At 38.8% G+C, this 22,667-nt stretch overlaps 1 protein-coding gene across 10 annotated transcripts in view; it reads left to right on the top strand.

The window, feature by feature from the left end:
- Window positions 1-22,667, top strand: part of NEO1 (neogenin 1) — a 187,278-nt gene that overhangs the window by 74,852 nt on the left and 89,759 nt on the right. For all 10 annotated transcript variants that reach the window (XM_027465579.3, XM_027465578.3, XM_027465575.3 and 7 more), the window contains exons 4-5: window positions 2,112-2,265; window positions 8,365-8,501. In XM_027465579.3, coding sequence (XP_027321380.2) covers window positions 2,112-2,265; window positions 8,365-8,501 — 291 coding nt within the window. The remainder of the gene's footprint in view (window positions 1-2,111; window positions 2,266-8,364; window positions 8,502-22,667) is intronic.

Genomic DNA, 22,667 nt, shown 5'->3' with positions numbered 1-22,667 from the left:
AGCTCTTTTAATCCTGAGTAGCCACATAATTGTTAGGTTTGAGATGCATTTGATTGAAGGATTTGAATTAATCTGCTCTTCATTGGCGTCATTCCAATTTTAAATCATTATTTGATATGTGCATGACAGGCACTCCAATGTTCTGCATCTAAATCTTTGAAATAAGCCCAACACACACTTGCATAATACAGATTTTCATCCGCGGACAGTGCAGTACTTTTCCTCGTAGCAAGCTTCCTTAGAGCATTCAGTTTGCCTTTCATCTGCCACGATGTGGGAGGACACACTTCTGAGCGCTGCTCCTTAATTAGCAGGTACTTGTAAGTGTAGGAATGCAAGAAAAATAACCACAATTCTTGAATCCTACTTCCACAAACCTGAGAACTCAACTCCTTTTTTTGAGCTTTGAGGATAAGCAAGTTCTGTCTCCAGTGAATGAGACCAGCTCCTCTCCCCAGTGTAGTGATTACTCGCTGGCAATCTGTTACATCCATTTTTTTACAAGTTGGTTTGCTCCATATGCTGCTCTGGGTCACTCTCACTGCGTTCATGCCTGTTCACACATGGTATTATTTCTGGAGCAAGCAGACTAGCTCCCTCTAATAGGAAATGAGGACGGAGATGCTGTGATGGTTTGTGCGTGGGCCTGGGACAGATGGTGTCATCCAAAATCACTTGGAGTTTGGCTCCCTCAGCTTAGGACAATCCTGAAACATGACTTCCATCAGGCCTGGTTCTCTTGAATACTTTGGCAGCCTCTTCTTGTTACACCTTGAAGGACACGCATGCCTTTGGTGTAGGGCTGTAAATGCTCAGTTAATATTTGGAGAACACCAAAGCCAACAACTTGGAAAAGTTCTGGCAAGTATTGTATAGGTCCCAGGTGAGATGGGCCAAATACCATGCTTGATGGACATGGTGGGTGCTTCAGGGAGGAGAAGTGGTGTGGTCACAGAGTAGTTTTCCTCCATTTAGGTGGTCAAAGATAACTTTTTGATAAAAGGTTGAGGGTTTTTTCCAGTTCTAGAACTTACTTGGTGCCAAACCAGTAAGCATGCATCTGAGTATTGAAAGTACAGCAATTAATGTAACACAAACAAAGGAGTTTTTTGAGCTGTTAGTGGAGGACTTATGATAATTAATGTAGCAGAAATGCTGCATCTGGAATTCATGTAGTTCAAATTATGGTGCAAGGCATAGATTACTGGACAGTACTTATTGGTGGGTACATTTTCAGTTCTTACGAAGGCCTTTTCTGATAGAGACTGAGTAAATATGCTCTTTGCTTTTGTTTTTTCTTAAAGAGGGAGGAGAAAAGAAAAAAGGAGCAAAGCCCTATCCAGTCCAAATCAAAGCAAAGCCCAAACTAATTGAGAGGGTTCACCGTTATAGGGATGGAAAAGTGTATATGCCTGTTTTAGGACAAAGATTGCATTACTTCAGTGTGCAAATTGTCTAGTATATTGTTGCATTTTCTTAGGGTTCACTTTTTGCTTTGGCAACTTGATTTTCACGTGCATAACGGCAGCTTCTCAAGCAGCCACCTGATAAAGCGAAGTATGATATAAATGGGGACGCCTGAGTCCAGTGCATTCTGTAGAATGTATTCCTGGGCTGGATGGGCAGAGTAAGGTGAAGATGAAAATGATCCTGGATTTGTATAATGATGTTCTTTCCCCATAGCTTTCGGCCCCAGCGTAGGAAGTAAGCTTGTTATATGTAGGTTCTTACTAGACAGCCTTGTGGTGATAGCCAGAGGACAAAGTCAAACCTTTCTTTTCTTTTTTCTTTCTTTCGTAAATCTTGACTATCTGATGGAAGTTTCTGTTTCAGGGCTGTAGCTTTTAGCTGAAATTGTTTCCTAGGCAGTCTGAGGGGTCAGAATCCTGACAGTGTTGAGTCAGTTTGCATGTCTGGAGGAAATGGTAAAGAGCTTTTCTTGTGGGAGGCTGGGAGAGTATTTTGCTGAAAGCTTTTGTAGGTAGCATGAGGATTCAGTCCTGTGAAGAGGCAGGAAAAAAAATTAGACATTTCATATTTTTTTTTATTGGTATGATCAAATCCTGATTCTGCATCTGGTAACTTCATTGTCATTTACAAAATACTTGCAGATCCAGAGGAGCCACAGAGCTTGGTCTTTGCAAGGCAGCCATCATCGCTTACAAAAGTTACTGGGCAAAGTGCGGTTTTCCCATGTGTTGCTGTAGGATTTCCAACTCCGTATGTCAGGTGGACGAGAAATGAAGAAGAGCTTACTACAGAAGGGTGAGTAATGGTTAATACATATTGCTTATGTAAGAGTAAGAATCTAACACAGCTAGAGTTACAATTTTAGATGCATGCCCAACTTGTTTCCTACTCTTCTTATAGTCTTTGAACTGGTAAAACGGCTTTCAAATGGTGGAGGGTTTCTAGACTGAGCACTATGACAGGGTAGTTACGAGACTTGTAGAACAGTCACATCTAGTACCTTTTTTAATAGACATCTGAAACCAAGAAGTCATATTTGAAGCAGGAAAGTTATTAAGAGTAAATTACTTTTAGATTGCCGCTGGAGTAAAAGAAGCAATTAAGGGGATGAGGACATGGCAGAAAAGCCAAAATTGTCTTCATGCTAGCATATTATCTCTGGAGATTCCTGCGCTCACATTACTCTTCCTGTGATGGAAATGTCCAATATGCATCTACGTGTCCCTTAAAAATTTAAGTGCTTAAAGAAGAATTTTGTAATTTCTTATTAAAGCAGAATATCAAAATAGTAGGCATGATTTAAAAAGAAAAAGTGTAGGCTTCCAAGAGTGTGTTAAGTGAAAACTATTATGCATTGCCACTGGTGTATTCGTTCAAAACAATGTGGTCCAAAAAAATACACGTATTTAAAAAGCAGAAAAAATCCTGTGAAGAACAAGAAAATTATAATCAGATAGTTGAATGTTCTATATCATTCCAAGCTGGTGAGATTCATGTAGAAGAAACAAGTTAGTTGTGAAACAGAGGTGAAGTTGTGTTGCGGGCTATGGCATGGCTACCACCCGGTGCAGCTGGAGGAATACGCAAGTCATTTTATAGCAACAGCGGTAGCAATACGTCTTTCTTTTTTTTTTTTTTGTCAACTCTTATATTAAAAAGTCTATGGGCTTGTAGTGTAAACTGTCTTTATCAGGAAAATGCAAGCTTCAGCAGGTAATGACTAACAGTTCTAATACCTCTGAGAAATTGTGTTGATGTCAATCTGATGGCCCATGATTTTATTTGATTCATTTTTGTAAATGTAAGAAATCATTCGCATAGAAAGGATGGCACAGTCTCATTAGAATTGCACAATTGAGTATGATGAAATGTCAAAATGAATGTGCCTGGTAAGATCTTAATTTGTTTTTCTTATGACATAACATCATTTTACATATATTTTTACAAATGTTGGCTGCCTCCCCCCTCTGTTACGCCATCTTTCTCCAAGCTATGTCACATTCAGTGCACAAGGAAGGTGAAGCTCACAGCCTGGAGAGCTCTCGTTTGATTTTCTTCTCACTTTTTTGATTTAAAGCTCAAAACATCAATTTTTACTCTGGATACAGTGCTGCTAAGTCTGTTATGAGCTTTTCTGTGCATGTTGTTGTGAGGGCTTCCCAAATATTCTATTGCTTTTCAAAATTTAGTGAGAAATTTTATAACTGGCAAGCTTAGGCGTAATATTAGTAAGCATATTTGATATTAATATATGCACGATTTGAGCCATGCATGACATGATTTTTCAGAATATTTAGCATTAAATTTAGCATTGTTTTACTTTGGTTACAAGTATGGTTTCCAGTTGAATTTATGCTTCAGTACAAATCCATAGACTTACAGATTTGTATGCCAGGTTCTTGGTATGGGCAGCCAGAACAGCACTTGCGTGTGCTATGACCAGCTCACTTCTAAAGCATGGTTACTTGTTTCTCCATCACCACATGGACCCTGGTAAGGCAAGAACAAGAGCCACAAGACAGTCAGTTTTCTTTACTAAGTTTTCTTTACTAAACGTTTCTTTACTAAGCACCTCTCTACTCAACAACTGAGCTGTGTAGGTTCTCTGCCAGGCCTCAGCCAGCAGTCACAGACCTGCAGTATTGCACCTTTTTCTTCCTGTATGAATGAGTTAATGCATCTTCTCAGGAAAGCCTCTCACCAAACTGCAGGTGCCTGTGTATTTTTGGAATCTGTTGGTTGCCACATCCTCTGCGTGTGTACTTGCTGAGGAAGGTAAAGTTGAAAAGACAAAGAAGAATTCCCTTCAATTTGAAATACGTGTTTTCTTCTGTTCAGAGAGAGAACCAGAAAGGAGTAAAAAAGGAGTTTTGAACAGGGAAAACTGTATTGGGTTTGTCTTAACATACTACAGAATTCATGTACTACAGAATCTTTCTAGTCTGGTTAAACATGAATGAATAAAGTTACCTTGCTTTGCTGATGAAATTGATTATTTTTATTTTTAGTTGTTCCAACACACAGCTTTTTTTCTCTCCTTACAGTGAAATGTGTACTCCTTATACAGTTCATTTTTAATGCATGTAAAGGAGAAAATTTGATTATTTTTCCCACTCTGTAGGAAGAAGTTTGCTTCATAGTTCACTAAGAGTTTCCACGCAGTTTGATCACTTTAAGCCTACTCCTTATGACTAACAGCTTAACAGAGAAGTGATTCAAACAGTAGACAACAAAAAGTACTTAAACTCGGTTTGCCTTAACAGCTGTCATATCGTTCTCTTGAACAGAGGAACTGAAAAATCTCTAGAACCAAGAATTAAGGTTCTGTTGGAGTAAAGCCTGCAGTTAAACTGCTGTGAAATAGCAGCTTGTTAGCAGATTCTGTTAATTTAGTAGCCAAATTGTATTTAATTTGTATTAAAGTCCCCCTGTTATGTGAAAGTATGACTTTTTGTTATTAACATGGCTTTTCTTTATCCCAAGGAGTGGATCATTTTCCTGTGGACTGCTTTTTCATGTACCTTCTGCCTTTCAAAATCTCTTAAAGTATTTTTTTGTCTACAAACAATACAGAGACTTAAATGTACATATATGTATATATATATGTACACACACGTGTAAATATTTGGATGTGTGTGTATCTATGAGGTTAGGAAACAAAGCTCAGCATATTTGTGTTTTTTCTCCTTGTGAAGTGGGTTAGGCACGTAGTCCTGTATTTTTTATTTTTAACTATGGCAATTAATGTAACATAAAATTAAGTTGTTTTTTTTTTTTTTTTTTTACTGTGAAACTGTAGTTCTAAGGAGAATCTGTATAGGATCTTGTATTCTAAAACAACTCACCAGATTATTATTAATACCATACTGATGCATACTGGACCTGCCATACATGCACTTCAGCAATTTGAACGTGCATTCTGCTTTTTCAGATGGATTTCCTCTATTTGCTCAGAATGAGTAATATCTGTGCCAGTATCAGAGAAGATAGAGAATGGAAGGAAGTGGGAAAAACCACTGAAGTATGAAGCTATCAGTATAAAAATTACTTCCTTTTTTTTCTAAATAAGTTCAGTCTGTCATACAGCCAGCATAATCTGATACAGAAGGCTCAAGTGGAAATGTTTTATACAGGTTGAATAGTTTTCTTCAGTTTTGCTGACTTTGAAGCCATGATTTTTTTTTTTTTTTCCGGAAACATGTCTGGCTAAGGATCCTACTGTGTGAGGGTCTGTTAGTAAATGCAGGAGTGATTTTATGCTCTTGATGCTGCTGAAGTTGAAAAGTGAGGTTCCACTTGAAGTGGCTGCCAAGATGGATTTTCAGTTTTTGGGAGTTTCAAATATTTGGATGTTCTACTTGGAAACCCTTGCACAGCACGCAAGTCACCATTCTACTAGTCTGTGCTCAGGCAGCATGTATTGTGCAACTCAATTCATATTTGTACGTGCATATATATATATATATATATATATATATATATATGGAAGGAAATTCAAATGCAATCATCACAAAAAAATCTTATTCTAAAAAAACCAACACAGTAAATGAGATGGCTAATCTGAAAATAAACAGTTGAAAGGACCTGGAGGAATAATTATATTTTATTAACGCTGTTGAAGTAAAGCTAACTCTTCAGTGTTATTGGGCTGTTCAGTTTAGTCAAATTTTATATGATTAAGAAGTGCCCACAGAAAACTGTAACCTAGTTGTATGGTTAATCATTTTCTAAAGCGAGGAAATTGCAAAGCTAAGGTTGCACTTAAGTGTTAATTTTGTGCTGTTGTTGTATGTGTTAAAATGAAGTCTTTAGTTGTATGAACACATTCTTAATGCAGGGTTTTTTCCTTAATACCTCACATGAATATGTGATCTTTTAATTATTATATATTATTGTTTGCCAGGCACTCTGAGTGATTTGTGTTAAGTGAATTACATTTGCCCAACTCAGTGAAGGTTAAACATAGCAGAGTAATTATGGAGATTTTTCTGGTAGTAGATTCACAAAATAATCTAATTTACTGTCTGATTTTATCTGCTGTGCTTCAGCAAGACTGCGAAGAGATTAGAAGATGTTTTGGGAATGGTATTTTAAAAGGGGAAAAAAAGCCAAAACCTCAGGCTAGAACTGACTGTAGCATTTTAATAAAGGTTCACTACATATTATGTGATAATGAAATCCAGGAGAAAAAAAAAAGATATGAGTTAGGTATCCAAAGTAGCTCAAGTAATTGTGTATTAGGAGTGTGTAACGTGGTAACTGAAGGCTGTACGGAATACATACAAAAGGCTTGAATTTGATTTTGCTGTTCCCTGACATTTGAATGATCAATCTCTGTTGTTTTTAATGACACTTTAAATTATGTTATCACTTCTATATTAAGCTGATTCTTTGTCTCCAGTGTCTGAAATCTGATTGCTTCACTCTTTTGTGGAAATGCTTTACTATCCTTGCAAAATTAAGATATATTTTTTTTACTTTTATTACAAAAGGAGTTTTGGTTTAAGCCCAGAAGTATTCCACAGTGAAGGCATGCGAATGGAATCACCAAGTAGTCTGATGTGATTTCTTTTCTTCCATGTATTTAACAGCAGTGAACTTGGATCCCATTTTGGTAGACTATGGACTGTCTTTTAAATTTTATTGAGGGAAATAATCAACTGGAATATTTTTTTTCTTTTAAAAGCATAGCCCCTGATTTAGATGGCTGAGAACTATATACACTAATTTCTACACAAAGGAGAAACACTGAAGTTTGACAAATAACTCCAATACTGACAGTAACCTCAAGTTAGTACAAGACGTGTGTAAGGACATTAAATAGAGCGTTTTGCCTGCTCACCTTTCTTACAGCTCAGAATCTCAGAAAACTCTTTTTCTGAAGTAGAAAGCTGGTCAAATTCAGAATTGATAAATTCATGTAAACAGTACTGCGTGCTTCAAGTAGGTAGATCTTAGAGAATTTTCTGTTGGCTGATGTGACAATTTCTAGTAACTTTGGATTGTTTTAGCCTGCCGCCGTGCCATGTGTGTGTGACTTCACTTTTTTGGAGGCTGGCTACGGGGTAAATCAGTAGTGCAAGGCACTTGCCTAATTCACCTGCTTTTCTTTAGGCGTGCTTTTAGTGCAATGTTAATGTGTCTAACATACTCTTTGCAGAATAAGCTTTATTGGCATTTTCTGTTCCCATTAGCAGTGTTTGGAAAGCCCTTACACGTTCCTGGACTGTCAGTGTCCATAAACAGACCAGGAACTTCAAGGACTGGACAGAGCATCGTTTTGAAAATTTACCTGGACAGATGAAATAAAAAATACAAGGAAGGGGAGGGAAGGAGGTGGTGCCAGCTTGACAGCTCTAGTTTGATGCTCTTTTGTACAGATTTTCCTTGTTTGAGATAGGAAAAGGATTGTCCTTGACTGTCTTTGATTACCACTAAAGTGCCTATTTATCCTATGTAATAATTTTTCTCCTGCTCAATAATAGAAGGCTTCTGCTTATTTCTGGCTGTAACAATAATACAATAAGTATGCATCACTTTACTTATTGTCCTTGAACTGCTGTCAAGCGATTCCCAAAATAGTTTCATGACAAACTTCTGTTTTCCTCTTAGCTAGGACCTGTTGGCAGGTAATCCTGGAATTGAGGTAGTTATCTTACTGTAAAATCCGATGCCAAAACATGGAGCGTGACCATCTAGTTAAAAATTCCTCTCTGAGAATACTCCTTGTAAATGGCACTCAGAAATACTGCGTGTGAACGCTTAAGTTCATTTAGCCATTTCATGCAAAGGACTTGTATATGCTTCTCTGTGAACTTAAATCAGTTTTTAAATCATTTTGTCCATTTAAATCTATTTGTCCATCAATTTACCCCACTGTCCTGTTTTGCACAGCTCCGAAAGGTTTCTGTTTCTTGCGGGAGGCAGTCTGGTGATCAGTGAAGTTATGGAAGAGGATGTGGGGATGTATACCTGCATAGCAGATAATGGAAACGAGACGATTGAAGCTCAAGCAGAACTTGCAGTGCAAGGTAGGAAGAATATTTAATTTTCAGAGAGAACACATCTCTGAATTATTGTTCATAAGTTTTATTCGTGTACAATCATTTAAACACCTTGCTGCAAAAGCTCTTGAAGTTTGTCAGCTGTTTTTCTTCATGCCCCAGTTAAAAACAACAAAAAACCACCAACGTGAGTATGCTGTGGATATTGCAAGTTACGTTACTCCAATTTATTATTTGAACTGCATATGATTTCATAAATATTCAAATGAGGAATTTGCTTATATAATACACTTGAGTGTGTTTGAAAGCTGCTGTATAAGCTCACGTAATGTGAAATACTTCTTAGGTTCCTCTTTGAAATCATGTTTTTTTATAGTCCTAAATATACTGCTGTTTTCAAGTAACTTGCCAGAAGATAAGAGCTGAGATAGTTATTTTGTAAGACCTGGTTTTATTTTGTGTGTGCAACTGTTTTGTTTATTCAGGAAAGCTATTTTAAATAGAAACAGCACTGAAATGTTGATAATGTTGATTTAAAAGCCTTTTATATAACCTGTGCAAATAAGATTTTTTTTAATTGGAGCTTTACATTGGTTTAAGATATTTCAGCTGGAATTTAATTGTGTGTCACATTGGTGACAGTATGCATTGTCCTTGTAAAACAACTCAATTGTCTTACAAGGGATTGTGGTACGAGAAGGTTTGTCCTCACAATAAGTCTTGAAGAGACTAAGAATAAGTAATCGTGGAGGAACTGCTAAGGAAGGCTTATCTATAGTCAAAACATTTATGGCAAAAATCTGATGTAATTTAGATTCTAATACCATGCAGTGCAATGCAAAGTTATGTTATTAGCAGAGTTCTTACTCTTTATACACTCAACAGTGTATGAAACGTTTGCCATTTTTTAGTAATTGAGGTGTACTTACTTACGTTTTACATGCCTTACCTGACACTTGGGAAAAGGGCTGTGTTTCTGGTATAGAATAACTGGAAAAAATTAGCTTGGGAGAAAAAAAATAACAAAGAAGGGGCTGCAAGCTTTCAAGGAGAGTTGACCAGTGAGCTGTTCAGAATTGAACGGATGAAGCCTACCTTGTTAGGAGAGTAGGATATAAAGTAAGGCTTTTATTGGTGTCTGCAGCATTTTTGCATCACAGCCATATAACCATGTCCAGTTCTGTGTAAAACTGAACACTGACAAGGTGCAACATTTGTTGGTGAACATAGCAGAGGGTGTACTGTTTTGAGAGCATGTGGTCGGTTGACACTTTTGTGCTCTTCCCTACTAGTTACCTCTAATTTAGGCTTCACCTTGTGTTTTACTGCTACCTGTTCTGGGGACTGGTGTTACTATAGCTCTGCTTTGACTTGAAGTATTTTGAAGGCAAATTCTGGTCGTGCAGCAAAAGCCATTTCTCTTATCTTGGTTCTTGGGCTGAGGAATGAAGATAGGTGCTCTGTCTTTTTCCGTACTTATGGGCTCCGTGATTCATTGCACTTCATGATGGCTTAATGTATCTCGCTGTGTGCTGTGTTTAATTCAGTTCCAAATTATCAATTCTACAGAATTGGCATGAGGTTTTCAGTTTTATGGGCAATGGCAGAAATTAATATTATTAATGGTGTCATACAATTAAGCAAAGAAAATCAAAGATAGGACCAAGATTATAGCCTTAATGTAGGATATACAGCCAGGTCACTTGGGGATAAAAGTGATCTTGAGATCACTCTTTGCTACTTATCTAAACTAATGCAAGTAATTTCTTTTTTCCATTGTAACGATTTAGAATATATTCTGCCAATTCTTTTATGCTGAATTTCTCTTGTACACCCGGCACACACACAAAAAAAAAATTGATTTCTTTTAATGCCTCGGTATTAAAATATATTGAAGATTATACAGATTGCATTTTGGAAGTTGCATTTCTGGTTTTATTACTTAGTTCTAATCTTACTTAATTCTACTTTACTTTGAGAGGTCACTGCAGAGAGTAATTGTATCTCTCCATTACTATAATTTGCTGAAGGGTTGAATAGTTTGAGTAACTGTTACCTGATGATTGTATCATTTTCTTCTAGAACAGAAAAATTGTCATCTACCACCGACTAACTACATGATTTTGCTTAATATAGGCTTCTTCTGTCATTCTTAGGAATTAGTCTGGCAGAAGTTCATACAAGAAATCTAGGACTTTGGCATTTAATTCCCATGTCTCATCTATTTTTCTGCATCTCTTTGAAGCACCCGTGTTTTTTTTGTTTGGAGATTTCAAAAGCATAATAGAAGTAGTACTACTGCAGTCAATCTCTTTTTCTTCCCGATTAATATTTCATGATGGCAATTCAGTGAGTCATTTGTGAATCTCTACTTAGGTGTGGGTAAGATGGCATTATTTGACAGTGTTAGGACAGCTAAAGTGAAATGGCGTTCCTGCTGATGACTCTTAACTGAGATTTCCCTGCAGTGCAAGATGCCAACTGATATTTGCAGGTAGTTAGAAACAACCATTTTATCCAGTTGTAAGTTTAAATTGTGCATGGAATGAAAAGAGTGCTCACTAATGGTTGGCCTTGGAACAAAGCAACTTTTCTCTAACCTTTCTTATGGATATGAACCCCTGGAAGCTCACATACGTTCTCCTTGATGTGATACCAGTGGCAGCAAGCTGCTGTGCATCCTCTGCTGTGGGGTGTGATGCACACCTGGCCCTCCCTGGCTGCAGAGATGGAGTCACTGCCCTTCATCCCCCAAGGGTGGCATACCTTCTCCTGCCTCACATCTAAACACGTGCTGTGCTACAGTGGTGAGGAACTGGTAAACTCTGCTGTGCTGCTTGTGCTTTTGCACAAGGGAAATGGGAGATAGCTTATTTCTAACCGCACGCAAATACATGAACTGAACAGCCCTGTAATTTCAAGCCTTTCTGTTAAATTTGGCATCGTTTGAATTCAGATAAATGTTACCTTCAAGTAATGCAGTTTGCTCAGTTTTGATGACACTTAAAGATGCTATCTGTTTCCACATGCTAGGAAGCAATCCTTTGGACAGGCTAGCCTTTGTAATTAAAAAGTGTTAGCAGAGCCTTATATTGTCCTAATATATATTTTTTTAAGTACTTGATTTAGTTTATTTACCTATATTGCAGAAGGACTGAACCTGAAAAATGACTTTAACTGGAAATGATTATACAACTTAGCTGTAAAGGTATTTAAGGTTTGAGAAGTATATTCTAAAAAAAAAAAATAAATCTTTTATCCCTTTATATATTGGAGTTAGAGTTAGGCAAACTTTTTTTTTTTTAAATTCTTATTCAAAGGATGGTGGAAAATGAATGGAACATTTTGAAGACTGTTTTAAGAATATCCATAAGCCGTGCAATACAGGTCCTAAGAATACAGGAAGAAATGATATTTTGCTACCGGTAGAAGTAATAGTGGCAATGAAAGCGTGCTTAGTTGAGAAATCATGGACATTTCAGGAGGGGCTGGATAGAAGAAAAAACTGTTTTCTATATAGCCTACACTTCTGAGGAAGCTAAAAGAAAGAATTGTAAAGGAAGACCTGTTTTTCTCATTAATGATGTTCTTTGTACCTTTACCTGTGGAACATCTTTGAATTTCAGCCCTCTGCTACGTCTGGATAGTCTATGCTAGGGCACAAAGATTTGTTTTGAGAAATGCACAGGAATTTCAGAATGGTGAAAGTCTGAAGTTCATCTTGGAAGGTGATGGTACTTTGCACAGCTTCTGTCAGCTGCAAGGAATTAATTCTGTATCTCCTGCTGAGTGACCCAAACTGTTCCACAAGAATAGTGGGCACTGTCTCCCCATTTCTTTCCTCCTGAGGCCCTTCTGTCATCTACTGGTTCAGCTGCTGTTTGTGAGGTAACTTTATTTAACCTCAACAGATGCTTTTAGACTGGTTTGATTATTTTAGATCTGGAATGGGTTAGGTAGCCATTGCCTGAACAGCTCAAGGATGGATCTGTTGGAAGCGTGGTTTTCTGGCATTTTATTTGAAAAGAGAGAGGTGCATGCTGCCCTGAAGTATGGAGGCACCTTGCAGCAAGCTCACCAGACTGCTCTGCACCAAATAGTTACAGAAAATACAGGTTTCTGGTTACATCTGTGCAGTTTGAGATTTCACATGCCCGTGATTCCTGCATCATGTTTTTGACTTACACATTCAAGAAGTGGTTTGAACCTGCAAGAAAACATGGAATGTCCTGGGGGAAGATCCGTGGCTGGGATGATCCTGACCCCTAAAGCTTAATGCTTCTGAATCCCATCTGCATCTGAGATGGTCTTCAGGGACAGGTATGAAACAGATAAAAGGCATATGCTGCTGTGTGCTTTTCAAGTTACTCTCTGGTCCAAAACACGACGTGTGGGCATGGTCTCAGACCAAGTACCTTGTGGGTACCATTGCCAGGGTAGGGTGTTTCCTGTTAGGGTAGGCAATAACTCGCTGTCCGAAAACCTTTGGTATGATATCAGATTTCTGTTAGCTGTGTTGACAGCGTTCTTGCCCTTCCTGTCAGCAGGAGGAACAGTGCTGGGTCCCGGCTTTATTCACAACACGTGTAATGGGTTGAGAACGCTGGAAAAATCTGTTGTGCTCTCACCAGCAATGAAAGAATCTGTAGTATTTCCGTGAGATAAGAGTGGAAAGTGGTGAAAGAAAAGTTGGGGAAACAGTAGTAAAGGTATTGAAAATGCTGTCGGCTGGCTTCTGTTCAGTCTGAATCCTGTGACCTGGAAGAGCCATAGTGGCAGTGCAATACCGGGAAGGTTATAAGTTCATTCTTCATCTGGGAAATATTTCAAATTTATTATGGTGCCCAGAGCCCCTGGGAGTTCTGTAAATACTGTGACGCGAGTTGGATCACTGTGTGAGCTTCCTGCCGCCTGTCTTGGTACTTATATTTTAGATAATGAGTTTAGGGGGAGTTTTCTCTTTGTGTTGAAATATTTACTGCAGTTAATTCTGAACTGCAAAATAATAAAACAACAAAACACAATTCCATTTTCATTTTTCCTTAAAACATTGATATGGCAGGTCTGAAGTCTTCAAAATGAATCACTGGATACTTCCCAATTGTGTGAAAAGATTTAGAGTTGTTCATTTTTTTGTTGTCTATATTACTACCTTTCATTGTTTTTCAGTTGTAGAAAGCTGGCTCTTCAGTCATCTAGGACAGCAACCAGTGTCTGGATACATCTTAAATATTGTGCTTTAAATGCCTTACTGTGTTGATATACCAAAATTAAAAGAAAAGTGTTGTTTTAGGTATCTTTAGGGATACATTTCAGGTTGCTCACGGCAGTAGTCTGATGGCTGTCTCATCTATGCTGCTGGAGCAAATTGTATAGAGGGGAAAAAAAATCATATGTAGAAGTGCTTTGATAAAATTATCAATTTTGTGCTTTGAAAAGAAATGCCTTAAATATTTTCAGTGTAGCTTAAAAGCTTTATGCTAATGAAGAATCCTTAATTCTAGCAAAAAATACATAAGTTACGGTGTTTTTCCTGCTGTGTGAGAATACCTTTCTTTGTACTTTCTGTGCAAGTGCTGGGTAGTAATTTAGATAATAAAAGAAATCCAGATAAAGTCTATATTTTGTCTAGCCAGTAGGTTTTAAATTGATAGTCAGTGACACAAATCAGATTTGAAAAGATTGTTGTGAGAGCACAGCACAAACGGTAGCTGGTTGGTGCTGATACCAGCAGGAACGTTACACCATCGGTACAGCACACTTAATTGCCTTGTCAGGGGCAGAAACATCTGAGATGGTGACATTCGGTTTCTACACCTGGGGCAAGGCTTGGCGCACCCAAAAGAAGGCACGCATTTAGTTTTAAGAATGATTCTGCTTCTTAAGATGAATGAAATTGGAGGTCTTGTATATTCAGGTAATCTCTGCTTTTCTTTGCCTTCTGTGGAGAGCCTGTGCGATGTTTTAGTAGGGTATGGGTATCCTGTGGTACTAATTGCATCCTGAGCCAAGTAATCGCAGTTGAGGTTTGCAGATGATTGTGCTTTGGTACTTCTCTGAAGACCAACATACCTCCTATTGTTATTGTTCTTCTCCACTTAAGACAAATAGGGTTGCGATTTAAGTCTAGACTGTCTGGCATGATTGCTTTCCCTTGAACAGCCCACCATACCCTTCTTAACATCCCACAAAACGTTGAAAAAGTATGCACAACAATTGTGGAAGGAAGAGCCTTAACATCTTACAGTGTTAGATTTGTCTTCCTAAAGATTTGTCTGATGAGATCTCATCTGCAGCAGATACTTCGAGACGAGATGAGGCCGTCCTCCTCAGGAAACCGTAGATGTTGGAAAAGTGCATTAAACCGTGTAACAGCAGAATAATACATTGGGGTGACTCTTACTTTTGCATTAAGCTTCCATTATTATTGGAAACAAATCTCAGGAAGAAATCCGAACCTACAGTGAAAATTGCTAAAACCTTTCTCATACCTTCTAGATTATCATTATTGATTTCTGTTTCTAATTAAGCTCTGTGCTGTATCTTGATAATAGGCAGCACTTCAATTACAGGTTCAGAAGATGCTGCATTAAACCTGCTGCTGTCAAAGGCTCATATTTGGGACACAGTATTCTGTCCTGGTTATCTCAAAACTCTGGCTGGGGAGGCTATTAACACTAAAAAGAATACTGAAGCTTTTTAGACATTCTTTCCTCCTGCTGAAACTGTAACGTGACTTCCATTAATGATCTTTGCTCAAGTGATACAAAAGAAATACAGTCAGATGAGTCTGATGTGGAGAAGGTGTTGGAGCTAACTCAGTGTAATACTCGTCGGTATTTCTGCACTTCACCATTGTAGCTGAAAAGACTTTCTAGTAGTCCTTGCTGCTCTTCTGAAGTATGATTTCATGCTTACAGATTTGTATAACTGTGGATTCAATGACATAATGTGAGTATAGGTATAGTTTTCAGTCATTTCTGCCTATGTGACTGAAATTCTTGTTCATCTGTCACATTACTAATGAAAAAGTTTTCAAGAAATACTGAGAAACACGCATGGATTTGGAAGGACAAGATTGTACTGTTGTTCTAAGACTACATCACTAGCTCAGGCTTTACCTGGAAGACCAAGCATGTCCATCTAGATGTGAGAAATCATTTTTAATACTACATATGAACTTCCACAAGACTAACATGTTCCTTACATCCTGCGAAGCATCACCTTTCTGTGATACTTAAAGGTGCTGTGGTCTAACTTCTGCTGCCCACCACTATTTGGCAGGCTGAGCAGAACCCTATCCCAGCTCACAGCTGCTCCTCTGCAAAATCTTACTCTGTAGTTGGTGAATAGTTTTTTTTTTTTTTTTTTTTATGACTTCTTTCTAAGACCAGGAGGGCTGTTTGCCCTGTTCTCCATACAATGGGGGAGGCAGCTGCCCTTGGTGCTGGTGGTGTGCATTTGAGCAGAGCCCGACTCCTGGGGTGGGGGCGAGAGCTGGAGCACACAGGGCAGTCTCTGAGACAGGACATGAAGATGAGGGCTGTGTTGGTGCCCTGTGGAGAGCTACAGCCTTCTGGCACCAGTCACCTGCAGGCCCATCAGCTGGCCTGGATGGAGGCTTTGCAGACCAGGCGCTCGTTTCAGTAGTAGCTTGGGCTTGGTTGAAGCTGTTGTGCAGCAGAGGTTGAGTGTGGCATGGTCAGCTATCAGAGCACGATATCCCCCTGCTGACAGATGGGGGAGAGTTTACAAACAGGTTTTTGTGGCACCAAAGAAGCAATCTCAAAGCAGCCCTGAATGGTGAGGTGTTAGGGGGACAAAGATGAGATCCATCTGGCAAAGTGTCCGTAACCGAATTACAGTTGGGAGGTTATGCCTCAGAAGTGCACATGCAGTGGAGATGAGGTTCACCATGAACTTTAAAATAAATAATAAAAAAGCTTTGTGATTAATTTTTATATATATCAAATATAGGTAGAGAGAGAATACCATTAAGAAAGCCCAAACCAAATTATCAGTAAGCCATACAATTCACACAAATGGTTTTCCTTGTAAATGTTCTTGAGTAATCCTTGGGGATAATGAAAATGTTACTAAATTAAGCAGCAGTGGCTTAAATATCTACAGTGTAGAAACTGATATTGAACTAAGGGAATTGTAAAAGCTGGTTTCTCTTTCAGCTAGAATTTCTAATAAATTAAGATCATATTAATGGGGGTTTGAACCAGCTGCTGCCTTATGGAAAGAAAGACATTCTACCACAGAATGGCTTTTAAAAAACTATAAGCTAAGGTTGCTATCAATAACTTTATTGGCCTGGACCACCGGTTAGAAAGATGCACAATTTTGTTTGAGTTTCATATTTAGATGTAATTCCTCTTCTCCCAGTTCAAAGTGTATTTCAGTAAAGGATTGCTAAATCAGACATCTCTTTTCTGAAGACCATTTTTCATGGGAGCTTTGAGACCAGGCTTCAGGACAGAGGGTGAAACAACAACAAATCACCAAACCTGACACATGTTCTTTGCATCCAGGTTTAGGCGTGCATGAGATCAGAGGCTTTCAACACAGTCCTCGACACTTTCAGCCCTTTTTGGGGCAATGAAGCACTATTTAGCTAACACACACACACAGGACAGATGGCTAAAGCAGTATGGATGTTCTTGCACTGAACACACCATCCTATTTGTCATTTCTCCCCGTTATCTCTATCAAAGGCACCCCAACTTCGCATTAGCTTGTTGTCTGTGGGTTGAGCTGGTGTCCTTATTGCTTATCTGTTGCAGAAAAGGATGTTTGCTAGGTCAGGTGCTATGCTTACAAAAGGTACAATTCTTAAGTCTAAGATGTGGACTGGTTGCAGGTCTCCAATGTTCTGAACGTGTGCTGCAACCAGCATTCTCCTGAGGTGCTGACATACTGCAAACTCTGAAAAGTGTGCTTCTCTGGGTAGAAAACTCTGCTCTGTATCCATGCCGCTTGAGTTTTAGGTAAAGGAATTGCTTAGGACCAGATTAAGAAGGCCTGTAAGTGTGAGTGCAGACATATTTCACAAATACAGATGCAATTTTGAAATTGTGTTTGTTCTGAGTGTTGGGAAGCAGAAGTTGGATTAGGTGAAGATGTAAGCATGCACAAGGTTGGCAGGGCTTCCAGAATCGTGCTGTTGGATTTAAATCTGAAGACACTGATCCTTTCTGTCTGTAGGCTCTGGCTGCCTGCAGTGCCAAAAGGAATCTGGGCAGGGGCACAGTGACCTACAGCTTAGAAATCCTAGGTATGAAGCTGAGGAAGCGTGGGACCCTGCCTCCTTTCCAACTAGTCCTGAGTGGGGATGGTGTTATGATCAACTCAGAGACACATCCAGTTGTTACTCTGTCCACTCTATCCATCCTGTTCTCAGCTTTGCTTTAACCTAAGTGTTTTTTCATGCTGTTGGTAATAACTCATGGCAGTTATCTTGCAACTGACCTACTCCTTCCCTCTTATTACAGAATCAGCCATGGCTGGTTGAGTAAACTCAACAAAATACCATTACATTTACTTCTTGTTACAAAAGGCTGTGTCTGCATGAGTAGTGATTTACTACTGGAGGAGTACTGCTTACACTAAGCAAGCCAAATGTGCCTTATCTGGTGTCTGCTGTACCAGCAAAGCTGTTTTTTTCAGACCTCAGAAGGAAGAAAAGCTCAGAGAAGTACAATTGTGTCGAAAATCTACAGCCAGGGCTTCTACCCCACAGGAAACATACCTCTGAGGCAGCATAAATGCTGACAAAAATCTGTAGTGTTGGTCTTACCTTAAATAAAAGTGGGATTTACCTGGAGTAGGATTTATGACTTTGACTCTGGAGTCAGTTATGCATTGATGAAGTGTGTACTGCTGCGAATTAGGGAAGAGAGGAGCTTGCTGCAGCACAGACAGACAGTCCTGAATAAGTCAGCCTTCCTCTCCCTTTCCCTTGCTTTCATCAACTACATTTTGACTTCTTCCTTGTACTAAAATGCCAGTTTAAAATAACACAGATTTTTTTTTTCCAATTTTGAGAAAACATACAGTGAAACCTGCCACCTCTATTATACCTAGTTTCAGCTTGATTCTGAGCAATGTGCTTTCCTTCAGATTGCTTAACAAGGAGATTGAATTCCCTGAATTGCCATATCCTGCAGGACATGCACGGATACATGTGGCATGCTATGTAGAGCACACTGCTAGGTCCCCTGTGACTTTGGCAGGAGGAATAATTAACGTTGGGTGGGAAGTTCACCCTCTGCACAAGTGACCTGGGGCTATAACTCATAGGTTAATGTGGGAAAGGTAAGCCAGTTGATAGCTCAGCTTTTGTTCTAAGTGCATTTGAATACTTCCTAAGGATTGAAGGATATAGTAGATACAAAATAGAGTATACTTTTTTTATTATTTTTATTCCCTATCAAAAGACATGACACTTAAAATTGCAATTAAAAATAAAAGCTGAAGGATTCAGTAATAATTTTGAAATTGTGTATGCCAAAGACTTTCAAGAAATTTAAATGTGTGAACTAAGAAGCTCATTAAAATGCCTTCTTCCTCTAAGTGAGAACTCTTTTTATAGAAATCGTGCCCTAAATGGCAAGTATTTTCCTCTGTATATCAGGGTCATCCTTCTGTGTTTAATTGGTTGAATCAAGCTTTAAGTTTGATTCTTGGATTTATAGGTTGTCTAAGGTGTTTTTTTTCATTTCAACAGACACTTGTGCGTTGTTTTTGCACCCCCAAAATTTGAGATGGAATCTGAGGGTGAGTAAAATGGAAATGCTGAAGAACACCATGCATTACTTAGATAGTCTCTAGGGAGAGACCATAACGTAAAGTAAAGGCATACTTTCTTTCAAGTTAATTTTCGTGGTAGTTAAGCTCACTCTCATAGTACAAGATAATTTATCTCTCTAATGGGAGGTAGATTATTGCAGTTACTAGGTGTCATCTTATAAAAAACAGAGTCCTTGGAAGGGAAGTTTATCCCAAAGTTACAAAGATGAAACAATTCTGTAATTTGTTGTAAGGAGATAGGTTATCTGTGGTGACTTGTTCCCTAAACAGTCTTGCAGTTAATTAGTTTCTCTTCGTGATGAGAATAATTTAAAAGAAAACACCATAGAGTTCTTATTCCACAGTAAACACAACTTCTTTAGTTACAGTGTCAAGTTAAACTAAGCACAGTGTTTCACGTTCGTTGTGAAAACCTTTGAGGCAGGTGTAATTTCTGTAATAAAGGTGTTGCATGCTCTTCAGTGACACATCTGAGGCTTCCCTGCAGAAGGATGCTGGAAGGATGTTGAGCATCCTGCCTGTAAGGTGATGTGAGCAGGATGCACATGTGGAAGGAAACCAGGTGTGCAGCAAACCACTTGGTGATTAGGTAACGGCAGGAGGATATTTTCATACTGAGAATATGAAAATCGTGATTCTTTTTTTTCTAACCAGTCCTGATTTCCAGCAGCCCTGTTAGTCTTCTTTGTTTTCAAATGATGACTCCAAGATTTCTTTTCCTATGGCCTGTTGTCCTTGCGTCCTTAGGAGGCTGGATGTTGCCACAGTGTAGTGAAAACTCGAGACGTCAAACACGACCCCTTGGGGCTGCTACTGTCGCCTTGTTGCCATTGGTGAGCCAACCACCAGAATGTAGGCTTCCTAAAGAGGTCTCCATATGAAAGAGTAACTGTATTGACTGCAGCGGTGATAGGCATGCAGGTTACATCTTCCAGAAAAGTACTTCTTACAAGAAAGACGTGGATCTAGGTACTCAGGGAGCAGTTCAATTAGGTAAGGCAAGGTAGCTTTTTGTAGTGATGTTGCAGAACAGAATTGTAGGGCATGTGAAAGTGTTAGCAACCTTTGAAAACAGTCATGCTTCGTGCTCTGTAATGCATCTAGCTCAAGAGCATTTTGGGCCTCCAACTTCAAATTAATTTTCTTTGTTTATTCCAATAGGGTATCTTAAGAAATGAGTGATGCGGTTCATATTTGCAAGTCTGCCTACTGTCTTCTGAGAACCTGAGGGCAGCAATGAAGCAAAAAAGGCTAAAGTGCAATTTAAAATGTCAGCCTTCTGTAATAAAAATCTCTTCTGAGATGAATTCAGCAGCTCATAGCTTCTGAGGGTTGAGTAAAGCTGTTATGGATACATCTTTAGTAAATTCAAATGTTTTGCTACACGTGTGCAATGCTTTGGGGAGAATGCTTAAAATACCATTTTGCCATTTCAGTCCCCTTCTGGGAAACAATTTTTCTTTGCCTTTTCAGTGCATGTAAAATTAATAACTTTGTTTATTGTCAGTGTCACTGACAACATAGCTCTGAATTAGAGCATTTATCTGTTGCCCTCTTGCTTCCTTTAGTACATCCTGAAATGCCACATGAACCCATTTTTTAGGAAGCCATTCTGGTGAGAAAATAATGGAAAACTAGAATGCATGAGTAACATCCTGCTGCGTTCTCTTTGATGTGGAAAACACATAAGGCCCAAATAATTGTACATTAAATAATTAGCTGAAAGTTTTGTTTTGGAGACCTTTGGAGAATTTATGTGGAGTGGGAAGGAAAGAAAACCCAACAGCACTGGAGGCTTTGTGGAGATGAAAAAAGAGGTTTTGTTGTATGAGATCAGGCTAAAGAGGTTTACTGAAATGTAGTGTGTCTGTCCTGGGTGTCGATCATAGATTTCCTTCCAGTCATAAACTCCATCTCAACATTGCAGGATTACTGTTCTCCTAATTCACTTAAGTTATCATTAGTGCGCTTAACCATTGTAGGACTGATTTTTTCAGAGCTGCTAATCTCCCTGCTACTACTTTTCTTTGTGACTGGAATGGCATTGGCATTGATTTGGAGGATTACAAGCAGAAAACTGAGGATTTCAACAATTAACCTACTAACTTTGTAAAATTTAGCTGGATTGTAAGAAAGTGCAATAGCATAGAAGTAAAGATTTTATGATGCCTCTGAGGTGGATTCCACTGAATGCTTTATCCTGTAGTACTGTTCATAAAACTCTGCATTATATTAATGATACCTTAATGTTAAACCAGTAACTTAAGTAATTGGGAAAAATAATGTGACTTCAAATCTTAGGCTCATTTGTCTCTTTGCAGAACTCAAGCTTTGTTTCCTCAGTTTGAGGTTGAATTATAATTGTTGGTTATTGTTTTCCATAGCTACCATTTTTCTGAACTTCTATTTGAAGTTGAATAGTGTTTTCCTGTTTGCCTAGAATAGCTCAGAGATGTGTAAAAACTTTGTTTGAAAAAATACTAAAGGGTATAGTCTGTTTCTGGTTGCTAGGAAGGATTATTTTCTAAAACACTGAAGTTAGAAAATTTGTTTGATGGATAAGGAGCGTATCTCAAATTCATAATGTCTTCCTTGACTTCTTAATACACCCATAACTTCCAACATAAATAACGCTAGAAATCTGAAAGGTTAATTAGAAGATGTGCTTTTGTGCATCTGATCATACAGTTTACAGCTAGATTGCCTTATTAGTTCTTTTTGTATCTTTACGCAGCTAAAATGTTAGGAACTGATGTTTTGCCACAAAGCCAAATGTGGTGCAGCGCAGGGTTGTAGTGGCGTGGTGTTTCTGTTCAGTCATTGAGAGATGCTCCAGATCAGTCCCTCCTCTAACTCAACCCACATCTAAATTTGTAAGATTTTTATCTTTCAGTGTTGCAAAATGCTTTTTTCTTCTTAGGGTTTGCCATATGGGTTGAAATAGACTGCAAGATGCAAACAGCCAGTTCCCTCAGGCAGGGCAGCCTGTGCTTTGGGACCGTGCTCGCTGTAATGCGGTTTGAAGAGCTTTCCTTGTGTGCTCCATTGGCAAAGACAAGCTGGTAGAGGGCCTGTGGCTTTCGCCTTACCCTGCTGAGCAGTGTGTCAGCATTACGCCTCCTGCTGCACGGCTTTTGGGAGAGACACGAGCACAGAAATACAGAAGTGGCTGTGTTAGACCAAATGACAGGCTCTTGTATTTGGTGTCTTGTTCCAACCAGTGTCCACAAGCAGATGGCTGAGAGAATTTATGTGAAGGGTAGAAGTACATGTTGCTTCCCTTGAGTATACAGTCTCACTCATCACTGGGGATGAGACTGATCTGGGATCTCAGACTGGGGATTTTCTGAGCCACAAGTGGCTTCTCCATTATTTAGC

Source organism: Anas platyrhynchos, chromosome 11 (assembly GCF_047663525.1).
Source record: "Anas platyrhynchos isolate ZD024472 breed Pekin duck chromosome 11, IASCAAS_PekinDuck_T2T, whole genome shotgun sequence".
Taxonomy (NCBI): domain Eukaryota; kingdom Metazoa; phylum Chordata; class Aves; order Anseriformes; family Anatidae; genus Anas; species Anas platyrhynchos.
The sequence above is the reverse complement of the archived record's forward strand: the minus strand, read 5'-3'. Positions and strand labels throughout refer to the sequence as shown.